The sequence below is a fragment of the Rhipicephalus microplus genome, chromosome X, assembly GCF_043290135.1.
Source record: "Rhipicephalus microplus isolate Deutch F79 chromosome X, USDA_Rmic, whole genome shotgun sequence".
Lineage (NCBI taxonomy): Eukaryota > Metazoa > Arthropoda > Arachnida > Ixodida > Ixodidae > Rhipicephalus > Rhipicephalus microplus.
In genome coordinates, this window is record NC_134710.1 from 400,787,221 (window position 1) to 400,807,401 (window position 20,181).

The following is a 20,181-nucleotide window of genomic DNA, read 5'->3' on the forward strand; positions in this document are numbered from 1 at the left end:
CAAAACTCTTAAGGGCTTTCTTCCATGTGAGATCAATATGTTTTGGACCATGATAAGTAATTTGTCATAAAAATACCAAGTTTCTTAATTTCGGACAACCTGCACAGACCATAGCATTGTTAATAAGGAGGGAGCCTCGGGGAAGAATGAGTGTCTGAGGAGAAAACGCTGCATCCGGTCGGTCACTGGGCGCCCCGTGCGCCAAACCAGGCACTGCGTCGTGCTCCCGACTGGGCTGCAGAAATTAGGCACCCTTCTTTTTTTCTAACCACTACCACCACCACCCCAAACGAGCGAGGCGCCGCTTGGGTCCTCCGGGGCAATCGGGCGCTTGTTTGCGCGTCAAGGTCGTTTTAGAGAATGTGCCCGTTTCAAAAAGCTGCTACAGTTTTGTTGTGAGGCAGCTTCACGCGACCATAAAAACTCGTGTTGGGATTGGTATGCTCGGCTTGCCTGATTGGTCCGCACACCTGTGGATGCTGGAAAACCCTATTTAAGCAGCTGCTTGGGTCCTGTTTAGGGTGAGTGGACTCGAGGTCAACAGCGCATCTCACCACCGGAGACCGGTCATGCAAGCCGAGGGATATGCCATCATTTTCCATGTTTTGTATTTGTGACTTAGTGCAGTGTGTAAATTTAGGTTGTATGAGAGAAATAAACCCCCAATGAGTGCTTCCCAAAATCATCGTGTCGACTCGTCATCGCTTACCTGTGAGGAATCGTTCCCACACTTCTTCGTCTGGATGGTCATCAGATGTGCCTAGCTTAAACAACCCCGAGGTTTCACCACAGTATAATGAGTCGCTACGGCCACCCACTTGTTACCCACAGGTGACGTTGGGAAAGGACCAAGGTCCAGGTGGACACAAAACAATTGTTCACTGGAAATAGCTATGGGTTGAAGGTACCCAACAGGAGAGAGGAAAGGCTATTTCCGGCGTTTGTAGAGTTCGCAGGAAGCCACGTAGCGCCGAACTGAGCGGCATAGGCCAGGTCGGATGAAACGTCTGCGCCCACAATCGTAAGTTGGGTAAACATCCAAATGGCCAGCGGTGGGAGCATCGTGTAGTTGCGAAAAGATAGTTGGACGCAAATGCTCAGAAACAACGAGGAGCAGTTTAGCACCATGTGGTGTCATATGCGTCGATATAAAGTACCGTCATGCAGAACAAACATAGGGAGGGAGCCGTCCCGTGGTGTTGAAGTGAGGCGTTGTATAAGGGATCGCAAATATGGGTCGCGGTGCTGCTCGTCGGTGACGTGTACGAAATCGCTGAGCGGCAAACACAAGTATCTGAATTAGTTTCGGTTGTCTCAGGTGGGTCGACGGGATAACGGGAGAGGCAGTCGGCGTCCATGTGTAGCCGTCCAGACCTGTAGGACACTGAAAGTGTATATTCTTGGAGGCGTAAAGCCCAGCGACCGAGGCGTCCCGTAGGATCTTTGAGTGAGGAGAACAAACATAAGGCGTGATGGTGATGGTCTATTACCACAGTGAAATGCCGTCCAAACAAATGTGGGCGAAACTTGGCAATGTCCCAGACAAGGGCTAAGCATTCACGTTCTGTGATTGAGTAGTTGCGCTCTGAGACTGAAAGAAGACGGCTAGCATAAGCGATTACACGATCGAGGTTTGCCTGTCGCTGGGACAATGTGGCGCCAATACCATGGCCACTTGCATTCATATGGATTTCCGTGTGAGAATATGGGTCAAAATGACCCAGAATGGGTGGACTCCCAAGGTGACTCGTAAGCGTGGAAAATGCCAGAGCTTCCGCAGGTCCCCAACTGAAAGAGATGTCCTTTTTAAAATTACTGGTGAGAGGACGAGCAATTTCTGTGATGTTCTCAATAAAGCGTATGAAATAATAACACAGCCCCAAGAAACTTGGGACATTAGAAGAGGTACGAGAAGTTGGAAACTCGCGGACTGCACGCACTTTCTCGGGATCAGACTGTATGCCAGTAGCGTCCACCAGGTGTCCGAGAATGCGTAATTGACGACGGCTGAAATGACATTTCGCAGAATTCTGCTGTAGGCCCGCTCGTCGAAAGACGTCAAGGATGGCCGGGAGCTGGTGGAGGTGGCTGCCAAAAGTCGGTGAAAAAACAATAACGTGGCCGAGATAACATAAGCTTGTGGACAATTTAAAACCACGTAGAAGAGAGTCCATCACGTGTTCGAAGGTGGCCAGGGCCATATATATTTACTTCGAAAGGCATCACTTTGAAATGGTAGAGACCGTCTGGAGGGACGAACGCCGTTTTCTCGCGGTCTCTGTCATCGACTGCAATTTGCCAGTAGCCAGAACTTAAATCGATCGAAGAGAAATAACTGACACTGTGTAAGCAGTCTAGTGTGTCATCGATACGCGGAAGCGAGTAAACGTCCTTTTTGGTGATCTTGTTCAGATGACGATAATCAATGCAGAATATCCAAATATTGTCCTTATTTTTTACTAAAACGTCTGAGACGCCCTGGACTGGAGGAAAGCTTGATAAAATCTTTGGATAATATTTTTTCGACTTCTGTTCGTATGACGTAACGTTCTGCCGCCGACACAGGATAGGGGTGCCTATGTTTGGGCGGAGCGTTGCCAGTGTGGATCGGATCAGTAACGATGTGTGTTCGACCTAGCGGGTGATTGTTGAAATCAAATATCTCTTTGTAGCACATCAAAACGCGATGGAGCACGTCAGCGAAAGAAGGTCGTAGGTCAGCCGCTATCATTTTGTTGAACTTCTCTTTAGATGGCGTCATTGGAAACGAAGGCTGAGCAAACGCAGATGGCTGTTCATAGCTTAGTTCACATACTCCGGAGTCATTCAAAGGAGACAACGCAGCAAGAAATACGCCTTCAGGAAGAGCTTGTGGTGACGAACTAAACTTCAGGAGATGAAGCCACGTGTGGTTGTTTGTGAGCGTAATTACGGAACTAGGGAGAAATATTTGAAGTTATAGTGTGACAGCGTAAAGTAGAGACACGACGTAAGTACCATCCTGAAGTGGTGGGCACGGTGACATACGGGCATTAGTCACAGTGCCAGGTTGCAGCCGAACAAAGCCAGTGGAGCGAAGTTGGGGCTGGACATCTGCGCAGGTGTCGGCACAGCACTGGTGTAGCTCAAGCCTCAGAATCCCGGTTGAACAGTAGATAAGCGAAGAATGAGCAGTTCGTTCAGTGGATCACCTCGTGAGGGCACAGTGAACAGAACTAACGTTGAGCGGTCGGCGATACTGGCGGTACACATTGCCATGGCGGCCATTGTGCTGCCGTTGGCTACTAGTAGGACAGGCGATTCAGCGGGCGTTAGCACTTTTCGAAGACAGCTCCGAAGGTCGGTGCGCATGACCGAAACCTGAGATCCAGTGTCGATGAGGGCTTTAACGGGAACATTATCAACAAAAACTTCGATTAGGTTTCGTTTATGGGCAAGGTTCAACAGAGGTTTTGCAGTCAGAGTCGTCAACGCAGCCTCACCTCCCGGTGCTTCATTGTTCAGTTTTTCGAAGAACGCCCTCGGTAGGATGGAGACGGGGGTTGCCGAGATGTAGGCGAACGGAACTAACGGCGCTGTGGAGAGGGCGAACGGCTAGTGAGGAACCGAGGAGGAAGGCAGGGTCAGCATAAGACGATTCGGTGTGAGGCGACAGAGAGCGAGCTGGACGTTCGTAGCGACGGCCAGTATATGATCGAGGCGATGAATTCCAGTGGCTACAGCAGGGGCGGCAGATATGGCCGATCCGGGAGCACAAGAAGCAGATGGGTCTGTCATCCGGCGTTCGCCACTCAGATGAGTTTCGGTAACAGTTCGATGAATACTGTCGGGGCGTAGCAGAGGCAATGGTCGGGGTGGTCGAAGGGGGGCGTGGGCTACGGGCAAATGGTATATCCATATTTGCAATTTCTTGGCGAACAACAGCTTGAATGAGAGAGATTGTCAAGTTGTCATGCGTGTGGGGACCACGAAAGCTCGGAGCCATAGCCTCAAGTTTGCGACGTATGGCTTGCGTCAAACTTGTTGATGCTGGTTGATTCAGCGGCGCTGGTTCGTTACTGGACGAGGTCGGAGCCGTATTAGGAAGCCGGTCGAAGCGTTGCACGATGCGCTTGCCTTTTGCTTGCTCAAAGATGCAGCACTATTTGATGAGGGAGTCAACTGTTGTGCAGCTCTTACATAACAAGAATTTGAATGCATCGTCAGTGGTGCCCTTCATAATCTGTCCAACCTTATCTGCTTCCAGCATGTTGTCATTGAGTTTTTGGGAAAGTGCCAGAATATCCTGAATGTGAGAAATGTATAAATCGGTGGACGTCTGGGCACGAGACGCGAGCTCCTTGTGGGCTTCTGCTTTGCGTTCGATTGGTTTAGCGAAAAGATCTCGAAGCCTCTTTTTATAGATGTCCCAACTTGTGAGTTCGGCTTCGTGTGACTCAAACCAGGCCTTTGCGCTGTCCCCCAGGTAAGATTATCGCGTTCGCAATCGTAAGTGTTTGGTCACACCTGTTACGGTTGGCGACGCGCTGGTACACCAACAGCCACTCATCGACGTCGACCTTGCCAGTGCCGGTGAAGATACCCGGGTCACGTAGCTGAGGCATGATGTATTGCACTGGTGCCCGAACGACCGGTACACTGTAGTTAGCCATAGAGCGCAACTGATGTGACGTCCACTGCGAATATTCAGCTCCGACTTCCGCAGAGACGCACCCAGCACTTCCACCAAAATGATACGTGTAGAGTTGAAGTTGCAGTGGCAGACGCCGTAGGCAAGTGCGACACAATAGGTTTTGAGCCCAAGACACTTCACCCTCTTCTATATATAGAAGCGTCCTTTAGTTGACACAGGCACCAACACGTGCGTAACAATATACATAGGCAGAGGGGTTAGCTGGCTGGCGGCGATTCTGAATTCACCTCGTCTTGTCTGCGAGTACACTGCACGAGTTCATGTGATTAAGTGTGTGCTCACTCACGTTATCTTCACGTGCGCGTACACACATTCAGTTTTGTTTGTCAGCTAGCTTCTCATTATGTGTTGCCTAATGCAGAAAAGAGTTACATGCGCGTTCCATTGTGCTGTAGTAGGAGTCTGATATTTTTGTAATATTTTTTACGGACTGTGTATCGGATTTCATCATTCAGTGGCGTTAGGCGAAATTATGGACGCCTCCACATCTTCTGATTCTATCCGCTATTTCGCACGTGTGCTGAATCCTACAGACGTACTCCATGCTTGTAAACAGTGGTAGGCGCCGTCTGCTTACTGAGGCGCTTCTAGCAACGTCGCGGTGCGTAGGCTCTACCAAGTTCAGAGCTCTATGATTTATGATCACGTGACAACTTACACAGCAGCTGCAAAGCTGCCTCCGAGTACAGCGTGCCGGTCACGATGCACCACGACGTCGCTACAAGCACCTCATTACGTCGACGACATCTGGCGCTGTTTAAAAACATGGAATATGTCTGTATGACAGCAGGTAAAGGCTGCACTGCAAAGTTGAGGACGAAAAACTGAAGGCGAAGGAACGAAGTAAGAACTCGGTGGTGGTGTTGCCGTATACACGCACACAGTAGCGCATAGATTAAAGAAGTGTCTTCCCGGCCAGGTGTGCAAGTGGTTTTCTCAGCGCCTAATTAACTGGTAGGCTTGTGTTGAAATGTTAATACTGAGGGTTGTAAAGGCGACGTCAGAGAAGAAGCATGTAGTGTGAGACATGTCTAAAATTTTGTTCAGTGCAGGGGCAGGATAGGAGTGGTGTACTTGATTGCCTTGAGATGTAGGGCATTTTACATTGGACAGCCTGGAAGGTGCCTTTATAAAAGGCTCTAGGATTACAGTAATTTATGTAGTAGGCTAGCAATAGAAAGAAATCTCGCTCAACGCTAATGTGATGGCAAATGTTAACCTAACTTGGAGGAAACAACTACTTTAGCTCAAAGCAAAGACGAAATCGGGAAAACAATCATTGAAGCTTACTTTTTGATGTTTGGGAAGTTTGGCGCATGCATTATCACACCTCCGATAGCACTTACAGATATACAAGTAGCATGTTTACAGAGACAAATAAGATAAGCAAACAAAATGAAACATCTAATAAAAGCACGTGTATTGCGGCATAGATAGCACCCCGGTAGAATCATGTGTGGTTTGCAGCGCCCACTCCCTTGTACGTTACTCCATTCCCCTTTTTCGTTCTTTGTTTCAATAAACTTCAGTTGTTAGATGCGCCTTCCCAGTGTCAGTCCAGTTTTCGTCAGTGCAGCCTTTACTTGCAGTATATTCCGACTAGCCACCACACAAGATTTTCAGTATGTCAGGTATTGGATGCGCTCCGTGGCATGTGCTCTCTCTTTTGAGAGCTTTTTCCCCCTTTGATTTTGTGCTCGCTTGCAAGAGTGACAAAATATGTAGCTTATCCTGGAAACGAGCCGCTCAACGCTGCGTCCTACATATTACGGTCGTATGTGAGCCGTTTAAATGAGGATTTATAGCACATCGGGAAACTTTCTGGGCAAAGACGGTGAAGGGTTAGCTCGGAAGGTATAAAAATGCACTGGCTTTACGCCGGCGCGTATGCGCCACCTGTGCGATTCGGAGTTTGCACTGTGCTCCTGGAGATAAATAAATAGATCCAGATAAAGCAGCCTTTCGCTTTGGTGGCCGTACAACAAAACTTTAGCCAAGATGAAGCGCTTGTATCGTGTGTTCAATATTTCTCTATCCCGTTTTTTGCGCTGTTGCCCTCAGTAAGGTGACATTAGTGCATACGCTCTTTATTGAAAAGTGAAGATTTTGTTTATTGCTCGTTGGCCATGTTGACTTCCCAGATGTTATTTAGAGAAACGAAAACATTCAGCCATAATAAAATTATCCAGGGTCAACAAAAACGTTCCATAGACTCAGAGTATAAAAAAATATTGGGGGTTGAGAAACTGCGAAACTTTTGCCGTAATCTTCCTTCATCGTTTTTGGATTACTGGCTTGGCATGTAAACGAATTCGACTTATTCAACACTGCATTCGATGTGCTCACTTAAATGGGTATTTTGCTATTGGCTGCGCGAACTATTATTAACATGCATGGTCTAAATACGTCGTAGCTGGGACTTGCGGTGGGTGCGAAGGCTTTATATTGGTACCAGAGTTGGCAGTCACGCGTGTAATAAGCGGATACGGGCTTTCGTTTTCACTGAGTCGCTTGCAGAGTTTCCCAGTGGCTCATAAAGTTTTTTGGGCTCATTTAATTTTCCCCGGAAATGTTGTTAGTCATGTGATCAACGCGTTCACCAGTAAATCGTTTGTAGTTCACTAACAGCGCGTTTGTTGATTAGTTCGAATAGCTGGGTGCTGATGTCAGAAATATGTTGGGGAAATAAAAAAAGTAACGTTAATCATGCACTGGCAGCCGTGCATACAGGAGAGTAGAGTATACTCTAAAGACAGAGTTAACTAGAAATATCTGCTGTAGTTCATGGTTGCGCATATTTTTCGCTATACAAAATAACTGACATAATTTTTTTCAACGCACCTTTGTATTTGACTGATGTGTTTATTACAACTAACAATATTTTCAAGAATGAAAAAAAAAAACAGAATTTCTGCTTCGTTTGTGTTCCTGTGAAAAATCACCTCTTGTTTGTTTGTTTATTATGTTTGCAACGACAGAAGAAGGGGGTAACTCTAATATATATATAAATATCTCTCTCTCTCTCTCTCTCTCTATATATATATATATATATATATATATATATATATATATATATATATATATATAATTTGCTGGGACGACGTCTAAAAACCTAAAACATAGCTCTTCAAGCAGAAGAAAAAAATATCGAGATACAGGCAAAATGGGTGTGAGTGTACAGTTCCTATGGCCCAAGGGACACGTTATTTATCTCTGTTCGAAAATAAAACATTCAATAACTGGAGTTTGCACGCTCCTGACAATGATGGCGTTAAGTGAATAGCCGCCAGAAAAAACGGATTTTACGAAACCACCATCCCGCATGCACTCAAGTTCACGGCGGTCGTCTCGATATACACTAATGTATCAATTTCACAGTCGCTGGGTTTAATCTAAGCTATTTTCAATTAATAGTGGTTGATGGCGTCCTTAGGTTTCTCGACATAATCATTTGTTCATCGCTGCACGCTGGCGGGGAACACAACGCTGTCCTTTATTTCCTTTGTTGCTTTTATTTTTGCAAATTTTGTGCCTGAAGTTGATCATTATTCATGGCCTCAATATACCGCACCGTAAACAACCATCATCTCTCATATGCCTTGGCATGCTTCTTGCAATACATCTTGAAATTGCTTTAAGAAGCCGTTATCGTAAAATCTGGTCGTAGGTTCCTCAGACATTAAAAAAAACTGACCTCCACTTTGTAACTGCTCATGCAAACAATATAATCGTGACGCAGAAGATTCGTGTATTTGGACGCCAATTAAGACATTAGGTAACACTATGACGCCTCTCCTTTTATGCGCGCCGTTCAGGGCACTAATACGACAAGATACACGATCCAACGATATCACCCATCTGACATTTTTTCCGCTACCTAAGAAAAATGTTGTGAGTCGATAAAACAAGTGGGCTGATTCAGGGGGAGTTCAATGCAAGCTAGACAGCACAATTTCAGCATCAAGCTGCCGCATCCTACCAGGCGGGCATAAAACGTAGACTATTTCACAGCTGCAATAAGAGGTAACCGTACCGTGGAGTCGGTACAAGTAACTGAATCGCACGTTGGTTCAGAAAGAATACAGCTACATGCTGTGCGCTGCTCTTTGAAAGAGAGAACTTCAGTCATAAGCCCAGCTGCGCGCCAGTGTGAAGAGAATCTATTGAAATGCAGCAAAGTGGGATTGTTAATCATATTCATCTCTAGGTATTGACTCGCACGCGCGCATGCACACACACACATACAAACACATACGCACACACACACCCTGCGGCTGTTGGTTTGATGAAGTACTTCCTTTTTGCTGACGTCCGTCATGACTCTGTCTGCAGTACTTAACTTGTGTCAGCGCTAATACAATCTAAGTTCATGGGTAACCAACTCACCCGAGCCCCAACATTTTTCATCTCTTTGCAGGTTTGCGACATGCCGAACCTCATATAGTATACTAAATGGCACTACCAATGTACAGAAAGATACCATACCGTAGACAAAACCCGAGGAGGAGGTAAAACTTTATTGTACCAGGAAGTTCGGGCTCATATTACGTCTCAGGGTCCCCGCACGGCCCCACTGCGCAACGTATCTATGAGTTCATGTGCATATGGAATATGACATCAAAACGAAGGTGAAAAAAAGAAATAACCAGAAAATAGAATAGTTTTAAGTTTACCGGCGACTTTTCAAGAACATTTGTAGTGATTCCTAGCACAACCAATGCTCACGATCTCTGTACACCCTGTAGTAACGAAAATGAAGACACAGCGCCGGATGATGATGATGATGATGATGATGGTTCCCGGAAGATTGGCACTACCTACCACGGGGGATAGAAAGTCTGAAACAGTAGAAAGTCTGAAACAAAATAAAAAATAATAATGAAGGATGAAAAAACAGGAAAAAAGAGCAAAAACATGCGAAAAGTTAATCTAAACAAGGACCAGCTATTTGTGATAATTTTAGTGTCTTTCAATGGAATGCTACTTAAAGTGAGGAACTAATTAAATCATAGAATTAAGGTGATAGGATAGACGAAACATATTGCTTTAGATGTCCTGGTAGATTTAACATGGCATTTTTTTTGCTTTCTTTAAATATTTAAATATAGCCTCGTAAATTGCCCTGTCACAGTGTCCTAGTGCCGACGACCCCAGAGAGAGCAATGCCAATGTAGAAAGTTTAAGACACCTATTTGAAAAGGTGCCATAGGTTCTTCTTTGACATCTTTGCCATAGGTTCCACACTCCATAAAGAAGGGTGCGATCGTTTCTTCTTCATTACAGAAGATACATTCAGGATATGGAACGAATCGAGGCCTGTGTAAGTAGAAATTTAATGACGGTAGTCTGCATTGCAATTTTGTTACTGTAACTTCCAAATTTCCAATTGCTCCGCAGGCAGTTCTATTCCGTCTTCGTTTTCTTCCTTGTGTAGCCGAGTAAGCGCTCGTGCCCGACCACTGCTACATTTACCTTGCGAGAGATATACATAGCATTAAACAAGGTAAATCCACAATTCTCTTTTTAGCGCCATTTTTTAAAGAAAAAACCTTATAAGCAGACAAATCACAAGCAGAAAAATGTTTATTTATTTATATATTATTTCAATTCGCAAAAAAAGCATATTTGCATACCTGTTTGAGGCATACGGGAGTAAAAGTAGCTACAAAACGCTTCAAACTCTGGTGGACCTGAAGTGACACTTATGTATTCAAGCCTCCGAAATCCGACGTACTAAGTACGAACGCCATTCCACGAAGTGTGCATTGTATACGGTCTGCTGTGTATTCACTGCACGTACTTCTCACTGTCGCCATGTTTTCATTTTACTAACAAAATAAGTGCAATTAGGCGCATATATATATTTGACTTTTCTGTATGCAACATTCAGCATTCGTTTTCTTCAGGGCAAAGCTTGCCGGTCTAACTGTTTTTCGACTTATAGCTCGGGGAGGTGGGGAGGGTTTGAGCTGCATTGCTGGCGACACACGTCGTGGAATCGCGGAGTTGTCTGTCGATGGCTGTTCCAGCGAGACGACGTTTGCGTCTACGGTCATTAGCTGTCGCGCGAACTGTTTGGTATATTTAGTGTATACGAAACTGTTTTTCTTTTGCTTTCATATTGTTCTCATTGGCGCAGATTCTATAGGCTACAACTGCTGGAAGAGAAGCCTAATATGGGCAAACAGACCAGCAGCACGATTCACGCGATTCGCGAATAAATCGATCGTTGCTGCGCTCCTATGTCATGTGCTGACGAGAAATCGTGTGTGTGGGGGGGGGGGGGGGGGAGGGGGGCTCTTAATACGACGCGCACCGCTGTTACAATGAAATAGGCACGCCAGTGCTCACTCTATTCTGATCTAGCGTGAGGTGTTCACCCCTTCGCTCTTTCTCACTCGCTTTATCTAAATGCCAGAGACTAGAATGGCGTAACCACTATATATGCAGTGAAGCAGCAGCAGCCGGCGTATATCGAACGCTTTTTGCCAAGCCGTAATAGCCGGAGAACGACAGAAATCGCTCAGTGTTGTCACTGGCTCATGAACAGCTGAACGACGACGTCTGTGGCAGTTCCGTTCATCTTTTCGCGTATCCTAAATCGTCGCCCACCTTCACACCGTCGCCACTGATATTTTTTTCCCACGTGAATTTTCGACATTCGCGAAGGCGGAGAATTTTATTGTTGGTTTAATTGAGCTGCCGCTAAACGACAATCTGATTCTTTTCTTATATACGTTCTACTGGGGCCCACATAGCTCGACAGCAAGTCTGGATCGGTAACGTATCGCGAGGAAAGAGAGAAGGGGAGCACAACCTACGGGTGTGGTGAATTTGCAGTCTTCGGTGAACCCACTCGCCTCGCGGCGTGTGCACCAGGACGCACGGTATGCATCAGCTTGCACCTTCGAGCGAGACTCTGAATTTCGCGCGCAGTTGAGCATTGGTACGCATCGCGGGTATCGGAGCGGCAACAGTTGAATGTTTCCATCGCGCGGCATCAGCATCGCCGCCAGTGCATGGAGCTATACGAGTGTTCTCGGCAATATATACACATTACCGCTGTGTGCGCCCTACGGAGTTATTGCGTTAGCTTGCTTTTTTTTTACGTGATCCCGACCAAGTCCGTGTGCCATAGTTACATTTTTTTTTTTGCACTTCAGTTTTTCTTCTCTGCACAAGTTCTCAATATTCGGAGACTGGAAACGTCGCATCGTACATTTCGTGCTCTCACTCGATCTACGCGGGATTGTACGGCACGGTGTTGCCGGTGGAGCTTTATATGTATGGTGAATGATTGACTCCAGTTTGTTTTTATTTGAGTCGAAATATGACTGCACGCAGCCGGTTGCGCAACGTAGGAGGCAGAAAATTGGAGGCCAGCGAAGAAACTTCACTATAGATTAGAACCACAATGAAGCGAGAATTGTTAGGCGTTAAGAGACAACCACTGAGGTAGAGGATACAGCGTGATGAACATTAGAGAGCAAACTAAGATAGTCAATATTTCGTAGTCATTATTAGCAAGAAATTAAGCTGCAAAAGTTGCCACCTTGCATGGCCTGGTTTACAGGTTGCTTCACCGGTTACAGGAAAGGTTGCTTTATATATATATATATATATATATATATATATATATATATATATATATATATATATTACCACTGGTCTGTATCATTCTCACAATGAGTGCGAAAGAAAAGTAAGGGATACAGAGGACGGCAGCAAATTATAAATCTGTCAGTGAGGCTCAAGTTGTTGTTATGTTTTATGACTCGAAACTTTTTGGAAGCTTTTGTGATGGATTTCTTCATAGCTATTATTAGTACCCTGCTGCTTCGTTTTTCACTGCATCACCATTGATTTAGCTAGAGTACTGCCATATAGATTAGGGATGTTACGTTAGGCTGATGATTTGCGTAGTTATATATTATATCTGAGACTGACATTCTCCTACTTCAGATGGCATTGAGAGGAATGGCAGAGAGATTAACGACTATATTGCACTGAAGGACAGCTTTACTGCCCCTCACGTGGAGCCAGTAAAATGTTTCGTTTCTTTTCTGGCAGGGTAACATAACGGTTGTCACACATCATCCATTTCTTTGAATAGCACCCAATACGTGGCTATTCTGAGCGCTCAACCTAACAACAAAACTGGATAACGGGACCTACGTGATAGTGATACATCATGGGGCGGTGCAGATGACTGAGGTGCAACAAACATATTGTGAAAGAGGTAGAATAAAAGAAAAGATAAAAACAGTGCCAAGGCAATTCTCTCCTATTCTCCCCGTTTCAGGATATATTTACTGCGCCTCAGTCATCTGCACCATGTAAGCACCAACTCGCCCAAAACCAAGTCCCTTTGGAATCTTGGGACAGATCAGCATTACGCATGCTATAGGGTTGCAAGCGCCCAAGACGACAAATGATACCATACTTTGCGACCACCTTCCACAGCCTTTCCTGCAAGTCGAACACACGATTTCAAAGACGTATGGGATTTCCGTGGGCTGTCTTGTAATATCCTTGCTGTCTTGCGCTATCTGAGATTGGCCAACGACCGTTTTGAGGTGCGAAAACTAGCGAGACTTTGTGTTGAAGTTGTGCACTTTGTATTATTCACTCAGGAGAGGCGGCCGCTGTTATCTTGTGCCAACTTTTCATGCATTGAAAAGAAACTTCAGGAAAGATATTCTCGATATTCAGTTGAAAACATTTTTCTCTTCGCTTAAAATGAATTTAACTATAAAAACTTTTCTATAGACTAACCACAGATTGTATATTGTGGTTGCCATAGTATTGTATGGACCACTACATTGCCTAAATGAAGGCTTCATCTTAGTAAAAACGTTATTTCTGCCTCCTTTGGGGGAATCTTGTCACAACTCTCCACTTTATTTGCTACCACAATATTTGTATTGCTTGGTATTAATAATCATCTATCGCCCACTATATTTCTCAAGCAAGGTTCAGTTAAAAAAAACGTGAAAATGCGGTATTTCGCGATACTCTCTCATGAGCAGCAATGATGTGAAAAACTGAAGCGGCGAGCATATATCTCCATCAACTATGTCCTCGGTAACTGCACTCACTCTCGTGAATTTACTTCGCTACGCGCTTGGCATTGCACTGAAAGCCACCTGTGCAGACGTCATTGCCCAATGAGCGCTTCTTAATGAATATTTGGCCGTACGCAGTGCGCGGCCGCACCATGCAGGAGCCGAGCGGCCTGATCGCGTCCCCGGAGCTGGTGAATAGCGTGACACCGCCGTCCGGAGGCGATCACTGCGAGTGGCACATCACGGCGACGCACGGCGAGCGCATTGTGCTCAATGTCACCCTACTGGACATCTACGAGTCGGACAACTGCGAGACCGACTTCGTTGAGGTGCGAGACGGATACTGGCACAAGTCACCACTGCTCGGTGAGTGAGCAACATCCCCTTCAAATGGGCGTATTATTAAGGTACACATTTATATTACCGCGAATAATTGCTAGTTTACCCTGTACCGTCGTCGTCGTCGTCATCGTCGTCGTCGTCATCGTCGTCGTCGTAGTAGTAGTAGTAGTAGTAGTAGTAGCAGCAGTAGTAGAAGTAGTAGTAGTAGTAGTACTGGTAGTAGTAGTAGTAGTAGTAGTAGTAGTTGTTGTTGTTGTTGTTGTTGTTGTTGTTGTACTAAGATCTTTGATTTTACGTTCCCAAACCACCATTTAATCTAAGATGCCATAGTGAAGGGCTCAAGAAATTGTTGACCATCTGGGGTTCTTTGAACGTGCAGTGACATCGCACATAACAGGCGTGTAGCATTTCACCTCCACCGAAATGTGACTGCCGCGGCCGCGATCAGACCTGCCATCTTATGCCTAGTTCACACTGAAAAATCCGCTTTGTACAGCGACCGAAATTCCCCTGCCGCCGAAACGCAGCGTCGTTCGCACTGGACGTGCCCCGCGCCGCCGAATATGCCATTTACTACGGGGCGAACGCGGGATGGATGCGCTGTCACCCGGTTGTTGTCGCGGCTCGCAAACGCTACTACGATATCCGGTGGTGTATACTTCGACGATTCTCGTACGCAAGAAGCAAGAAAAGACAGTATTGCTTACTTTGCTGGCAAGTGGCTGTCTTGTAATGCACGAATAGCAGAAAAACCACCGACGCCAGCGGCGTTGGTGGGTTCGTTTTCCTCTGCAACACCGCAACAAGCTCGGTCACGCCAACAGCAAGCTCTGTCACCTCTTTCACGAATTACGGAGGCGAAGTAGGCACAGAGTAGGTTAAACTCCCGTTGGTTTCAACATTCAGTTACGTGCACTGCGGCATAACAGGTGAGTAGGGTTTGGCCGTCATTTTTCAAATTTCCTTGACTAGCGCTCCTATTGGTCTGCGGTGACCGATTCGGCAGGCAAAAATCGGTCCGAGAGCGATCGGCGCGGAGAGGGCCCTTTCGGCGGATCTCGGAGCCACCGAACCGGATCCGGAGCACTTTCGGCGGCCGGAATGCTCAGTGTGAACGCGGCCTTAGGGTCAGTAGCCGAGCACCGCAACCACTTCACCACCACGGCAGACTAGTAGTAGCAGTAGTAGTAGTAGTAGTAGTAGTAGTAGTAGTAGTAGTAGTAGAAGAAGAAAAAGTAGTAATAACGCAGGTCACGGGACCATTCGAAGAAGTTAACAAATGAAAGAAACAAAATTATCTTCATGAATTATACTCTAAATGATGACACCAATGGTGACTTTCAATAAAAAGCACCGTGAAAGTTATTCCCAAAATTGTCTTCGCGTCGACAATGCTACTTGAAATGATGATACTAATGATGAATTTCAGTAAAAAGCACCCTGAAAACTGTTTGTAAAATTCTCCATGTCGATGATGATACTCGAAATGATGATACTGATGATGACTTTCAGTAAAGAGAACCATGAAAGCTATTCGCAAATTGTCTTCGTGTTGATGATGATACTCGAAATGATGACACTGATGATGACTTTCGGTAAGAAGCACCGTAAGAACTATTAGAAAAATTATCTTCCTGTTGATGATGATACTCAAAATGTTGATACTGATGATGACCTTTAGTAAAAAGCACCGTGAAAGCTATTCGCACTTTCATAACTTTTAGTTTTACAGTAATTGTGACAAACGAAGGGAAGACAAAGGACTGGCATTTTCAAAATTATGATTTGAAATAAAATTATTGTAATAAACCGAGACAATGCGCCTTGGTGCATTTGAGGGTCATGTAGATAATAGGAGGCGCTGTCAGCGCTTGGAGTTGATGGAATCCCACCACTACCACCAGTTATAAGGCGTGGATGTTCGGCAATTCTCTTTAGCGTAGCTTGCTCCCCCCCGTCGTCTACATAGCTGATGTTCAACAGTGAAGAGACGCGTTCATGGAGAGAGAAACGTAGGTTTATTTACTTGAAGAATGAGGCACACTGTAAACAGAAATCTACTTCTGAAATCAACACGTGCTCCATCTATCCTCAACTGCAGCGAGCATATAATTTTCAACACTTGGCGGCGCTTACCCCAGTCCAAGCGTTTCGCGGTTCGGACTGTCACGGTGCATGGACGTGTTTTTTGAGCGTTCTCGATCGATTGCGCAGATAAGTGGCTTTGCAAGTTTTGAGCTTGTCTTTATAATCAGTAAGGTAGCAGTTAAAATCTTTGTAGCACTTATTACATAGTACGGCTTTTTTGGGGGTCAGTCACCAGGTATTTGTTACTTTGTGCGCGTGTGTGTATTTGGTTTTTGTTCTTGTTTTTTCCCTTGCCACCCCGTTTGGGAGGTGCACGTACATTGACCACGCAAAGTTTTGTAGTATAGCTTAGACTTTCTTGTTTTCGTATTGCAGGGCTCGAGTTTTGTAATTATGGAGTGAGACAAGTCATAGGGATAATCGGTGTCAAAAAGACGTGGTTAAAAAGACTGTAAAGTGTTCAGGATGCGGAGTGGGTTTGAAAATGGACCCAAGTGTAGAAGCGGATGGAGAAGAGGCTGACGCGAAGAGTGGGCAATGTGTGGTCGAGAAAAAAATGGACAAAATGATGGTTATTCAGAGTGAACTGCTGATGAGAATCACCGAGCTGGAGACTGCGTTGGCGACAAAGCAAGAAAAAATGAGGGCAATGGGAGAAAGGCTGAAGTCCGCCGAGGAAGCACTAGCGAAGCTGAACAAAGTAGTGGCCTACGGAGAGAACAGTAGGGAACCGGCAATCAGAACGGCGGAAAAGAAAGAGCAAGCAAGTTTGGAGAAAACAGGTTCAGCCGTTTCAATTGTCGCAAGACCCTGATTCAGCGAAGTAGTGGTGGGGCCGGGAGGGGACAAAGCAGCCGGCGTCACAGGTGCAAGCAACCCCCAGGTGCAGGACGCTCGAGCTGAATAGTCACAGCATGTGATAATCGCCGGGGACTCGAATTTAAACGGATGCACAGAAGCAATCAAAAATAGGGTAAGAGGTGACAAGAGGGTTGTAGTAGTGGCGTTTCCAGGACGCCAGCTGGAAGCAGTCATGAGGCAAGCGAGCGCAAAACTTACAACTACAGCTGATAGACAAAACCTCGTGATAATTTCAGGTGGTGTAAAAGATGTCCTAAATGAAGATACAGCAGGACTAGCAACCACACTGGCAAAAGGGGTCGTTAACATGGGTGCCACTTCTCCTCAGGTACAGGTAGTGATATGGATGATACCAGAGGTACCGGTCCGTGACAGCAACCTGCAAAGAGCGGTTGTCAACACAAACCAAGAAATATGGCGGATGAGTTGAGGGAAAGGATTTGAGGTGGTGGAAATAAACAGAGACTGGCATAGGTGGGGTGGTTTTCAACGAGACAGAATTCACTTCGATGGGCGGCTAAGTCATGAGGTGGGTTGGCGACTTGCCGGACGCGTAGTAGCTTTTTTGGGGGGCACGCGGGCCTTTCGGGGTGCGGCAGAGCTGGTAACGAGAAAAACAACCAGGGAGACTCTTGACAGGTGGTATGGACAGATACGATTCCTAAGTGGCATCAGTATCTAAGATAGGTAGAGTTCGGGGCAGAAATAGACGTAGCCACGAGCACTGAGCCCATTCAGGCATAGGATATATTAACATTCAGGGTGGCATGAGCAGGCTGAAGTGCGAAGAGATAGAAGAACAGCTAAGGGAGGCGAGGCCGGTGGTATACGGTTTTGTAAAAACACATCCTAGGGACATGGAACAACCTCCTAACAACTCGGACTATGCGTGAGAATATTGTAATAGAACAGAAGGCAGCAGAAAGGGGGGTAGCTTCGGGACATTTATTCATAAAAGGCAAAGGTTCAAGCAGGAATGCAAGGAACATTTATGGCTAAAAGGGAAAGTGGCAGGGCACATGACACTACTTGGCGTCGTGCACTTGAGGATGGGAGCAAAGGCCAGAGAGGAAAACCAGGCATTGGTACAGTGTATATCAAAGAACATTGAGAAGTTAGGAGGAGAGTGCGATATAACTATACTAAGAGATATGAATGCGCACATAGAAGATATAGATGGGTATAGCGACCCGATAGGCAAAATGATCATGGATATGTGTGAAAGGCATGATTTGATCATTTGCTACAGTACCGAGAAGTGTGAAGGTCAAATAACATGGAAGGTAGGAAGGCTGCAGTCGACGATAGATTACGCACTGATGTCACATAGGATGTATGATAAGCTGAGGGGAATGCACATAGATGAAGATGGCTCCAGAAGTCTGGGTAGTGATCACAAACGTATCAAGCTAAGTTTTGGAAGAGCCGTGAAAGTGGGAAGAAGACAAGATGAGCAACTAGAGGAAAAGTTTTATTCAGAAAGGCAAATAGAAATAGCTACTAAACAAATTGAGAAAGTAATCACTGAGGATAATAAAACATTGTGGACATACACGAATCGAAATATACTGTTTGAGCTAGAGTTTGATAAGGCAAGTGACAAGTCACCCCGGAAAAGAAGACACAAACACCAAAGTTGGTGGGATGAGGAAGTTTCTAGAGCCATAGCAAAACGTCAGGAAGCCTCTAGGAAACAGAGACATGCTAAGCAGCGGGGTTATCCGACGGATGACGTTGAAAGAAAATGGAAAGTCTTTCTAAGCTGTAGAAGGGATGCGTCCCTTGTGATCAATGAAAAGATTAGAAGAAAGAGAGCTGGCAGAAGTACATAAAAAATAGAAAGGCAACTGCAAAATATTGGGACCATCTAAACTTTCTACGAAATGAGACGAGCCTAGAGCAGAGGTTTATAACTACAGCTCAAGGTGCTAGGCTAGAAGGGGACGAAGCTATTGAATATATAAGAGCAAGGGTGACAGAAAAGTTTCGCCAAAAATGTGCCTTATGCACCACAATAGACAAGGATAAATAAAGTGCCGCAATGGCTCCATTTTCAGAACGAGAGTGGGAAAGGGATAAGAAGAGGGTTCCTAGTAGTACATCAACAGGCCTAGATGGCATTCCAATTACGTTGATAAAGACATTAGGGCCCGAAGTCTAAGCAGATTTTGAGAGAGGCAGTGAGCAAAATAATAATCGATGGTGAAGTCCCCGATGGATGGAAACTTAGCAGGATGAGCTTGATCTATAAAGTAAAGGGAAACAAAGCTGACATAAACAACTGCCGTCCCATAACAGTGACATCAGTGGTCTACAGGCTGGCGATGCAGATTATTAAGGAAAGAATGCAGACATGGATAGAGGATGAGGGGTTGCTGGGGGAATGGCAGAATTGGTTTCGGAAACACAGGATGTTGGAAGACAATCTGTTCTCACTGAGGCAGTGCATTGAAATAGCAGAAAAGAAACACAGGTCCCTGTGGCTAGCATTTTTAGATATCAAGGAAGCGTACGATAGCGTGGCTCAAGAGGAATTGGGGAGAATACTGAACACACTAGGCGTGCAAGATGGAGTCACTAATCTTTTAAAGTATATCTATAAAGGTAACAAGGTAGTTATAAAGTGGGAAAAACAGGTATCCAAGCCTGCAGAGGTAAAACGGGGGCTTAGGCAGGGGTGTCCTACACTCTAAAAAAATGGAGTGACGTTCTCTCCATTTAGGGAGGGACGGCGATGTCCCCAATGTTCGTCTCTAAATAGAGAAACGTTGCTTCCTGATCCACGGAGAAACACGTTGCTCCTTATGAAAATCACATGGCTGCCCCCCGGCTAAGCGAGTAGGCTTAGCAAATGCAACGATTATCGACTGGTAAGGAGTACACGGCACTGAAAGTTACAAAAAACGGTCCCGCTGAGCTTGATATTGAACGAAATGATTATGAAAACAAGCAGACGAACCTGTGGCGGTGAACACATCACGAAAGAGAACGATGGAGCAAGTACGTTTCGTTCGGTCAGCGAAGCCACGTTCACTCCGAAAGACACGGCTTCTGCAGAGCCCTCACCTGAAGAGTGCATGCTAGGCTTGCTGTATTTATTTCTCGCAGATTCACATAGTGTAGCGACGTTAT

At 45.6% G+C, this 20,181-nt stretch overlaps 1 protein-coding gene across 1 annotated transcript in view; it reads left to right on the plus strand.

Moving 5' to 3' along the window:
- Positions 1-20,181, plus strand: part of LOC119161863 (protein tolkin) — a 420,624-nt gene that overhangs the window by 183,351 nt on the left and 217,092 nt on the right. The window contains 1 exon segment of the mRNA XM_075876846.1: positions 13,897-14,124. Coding sequence (XP_075732961.1) covers positions 13,897-14,124 — 228 coding nt within the window.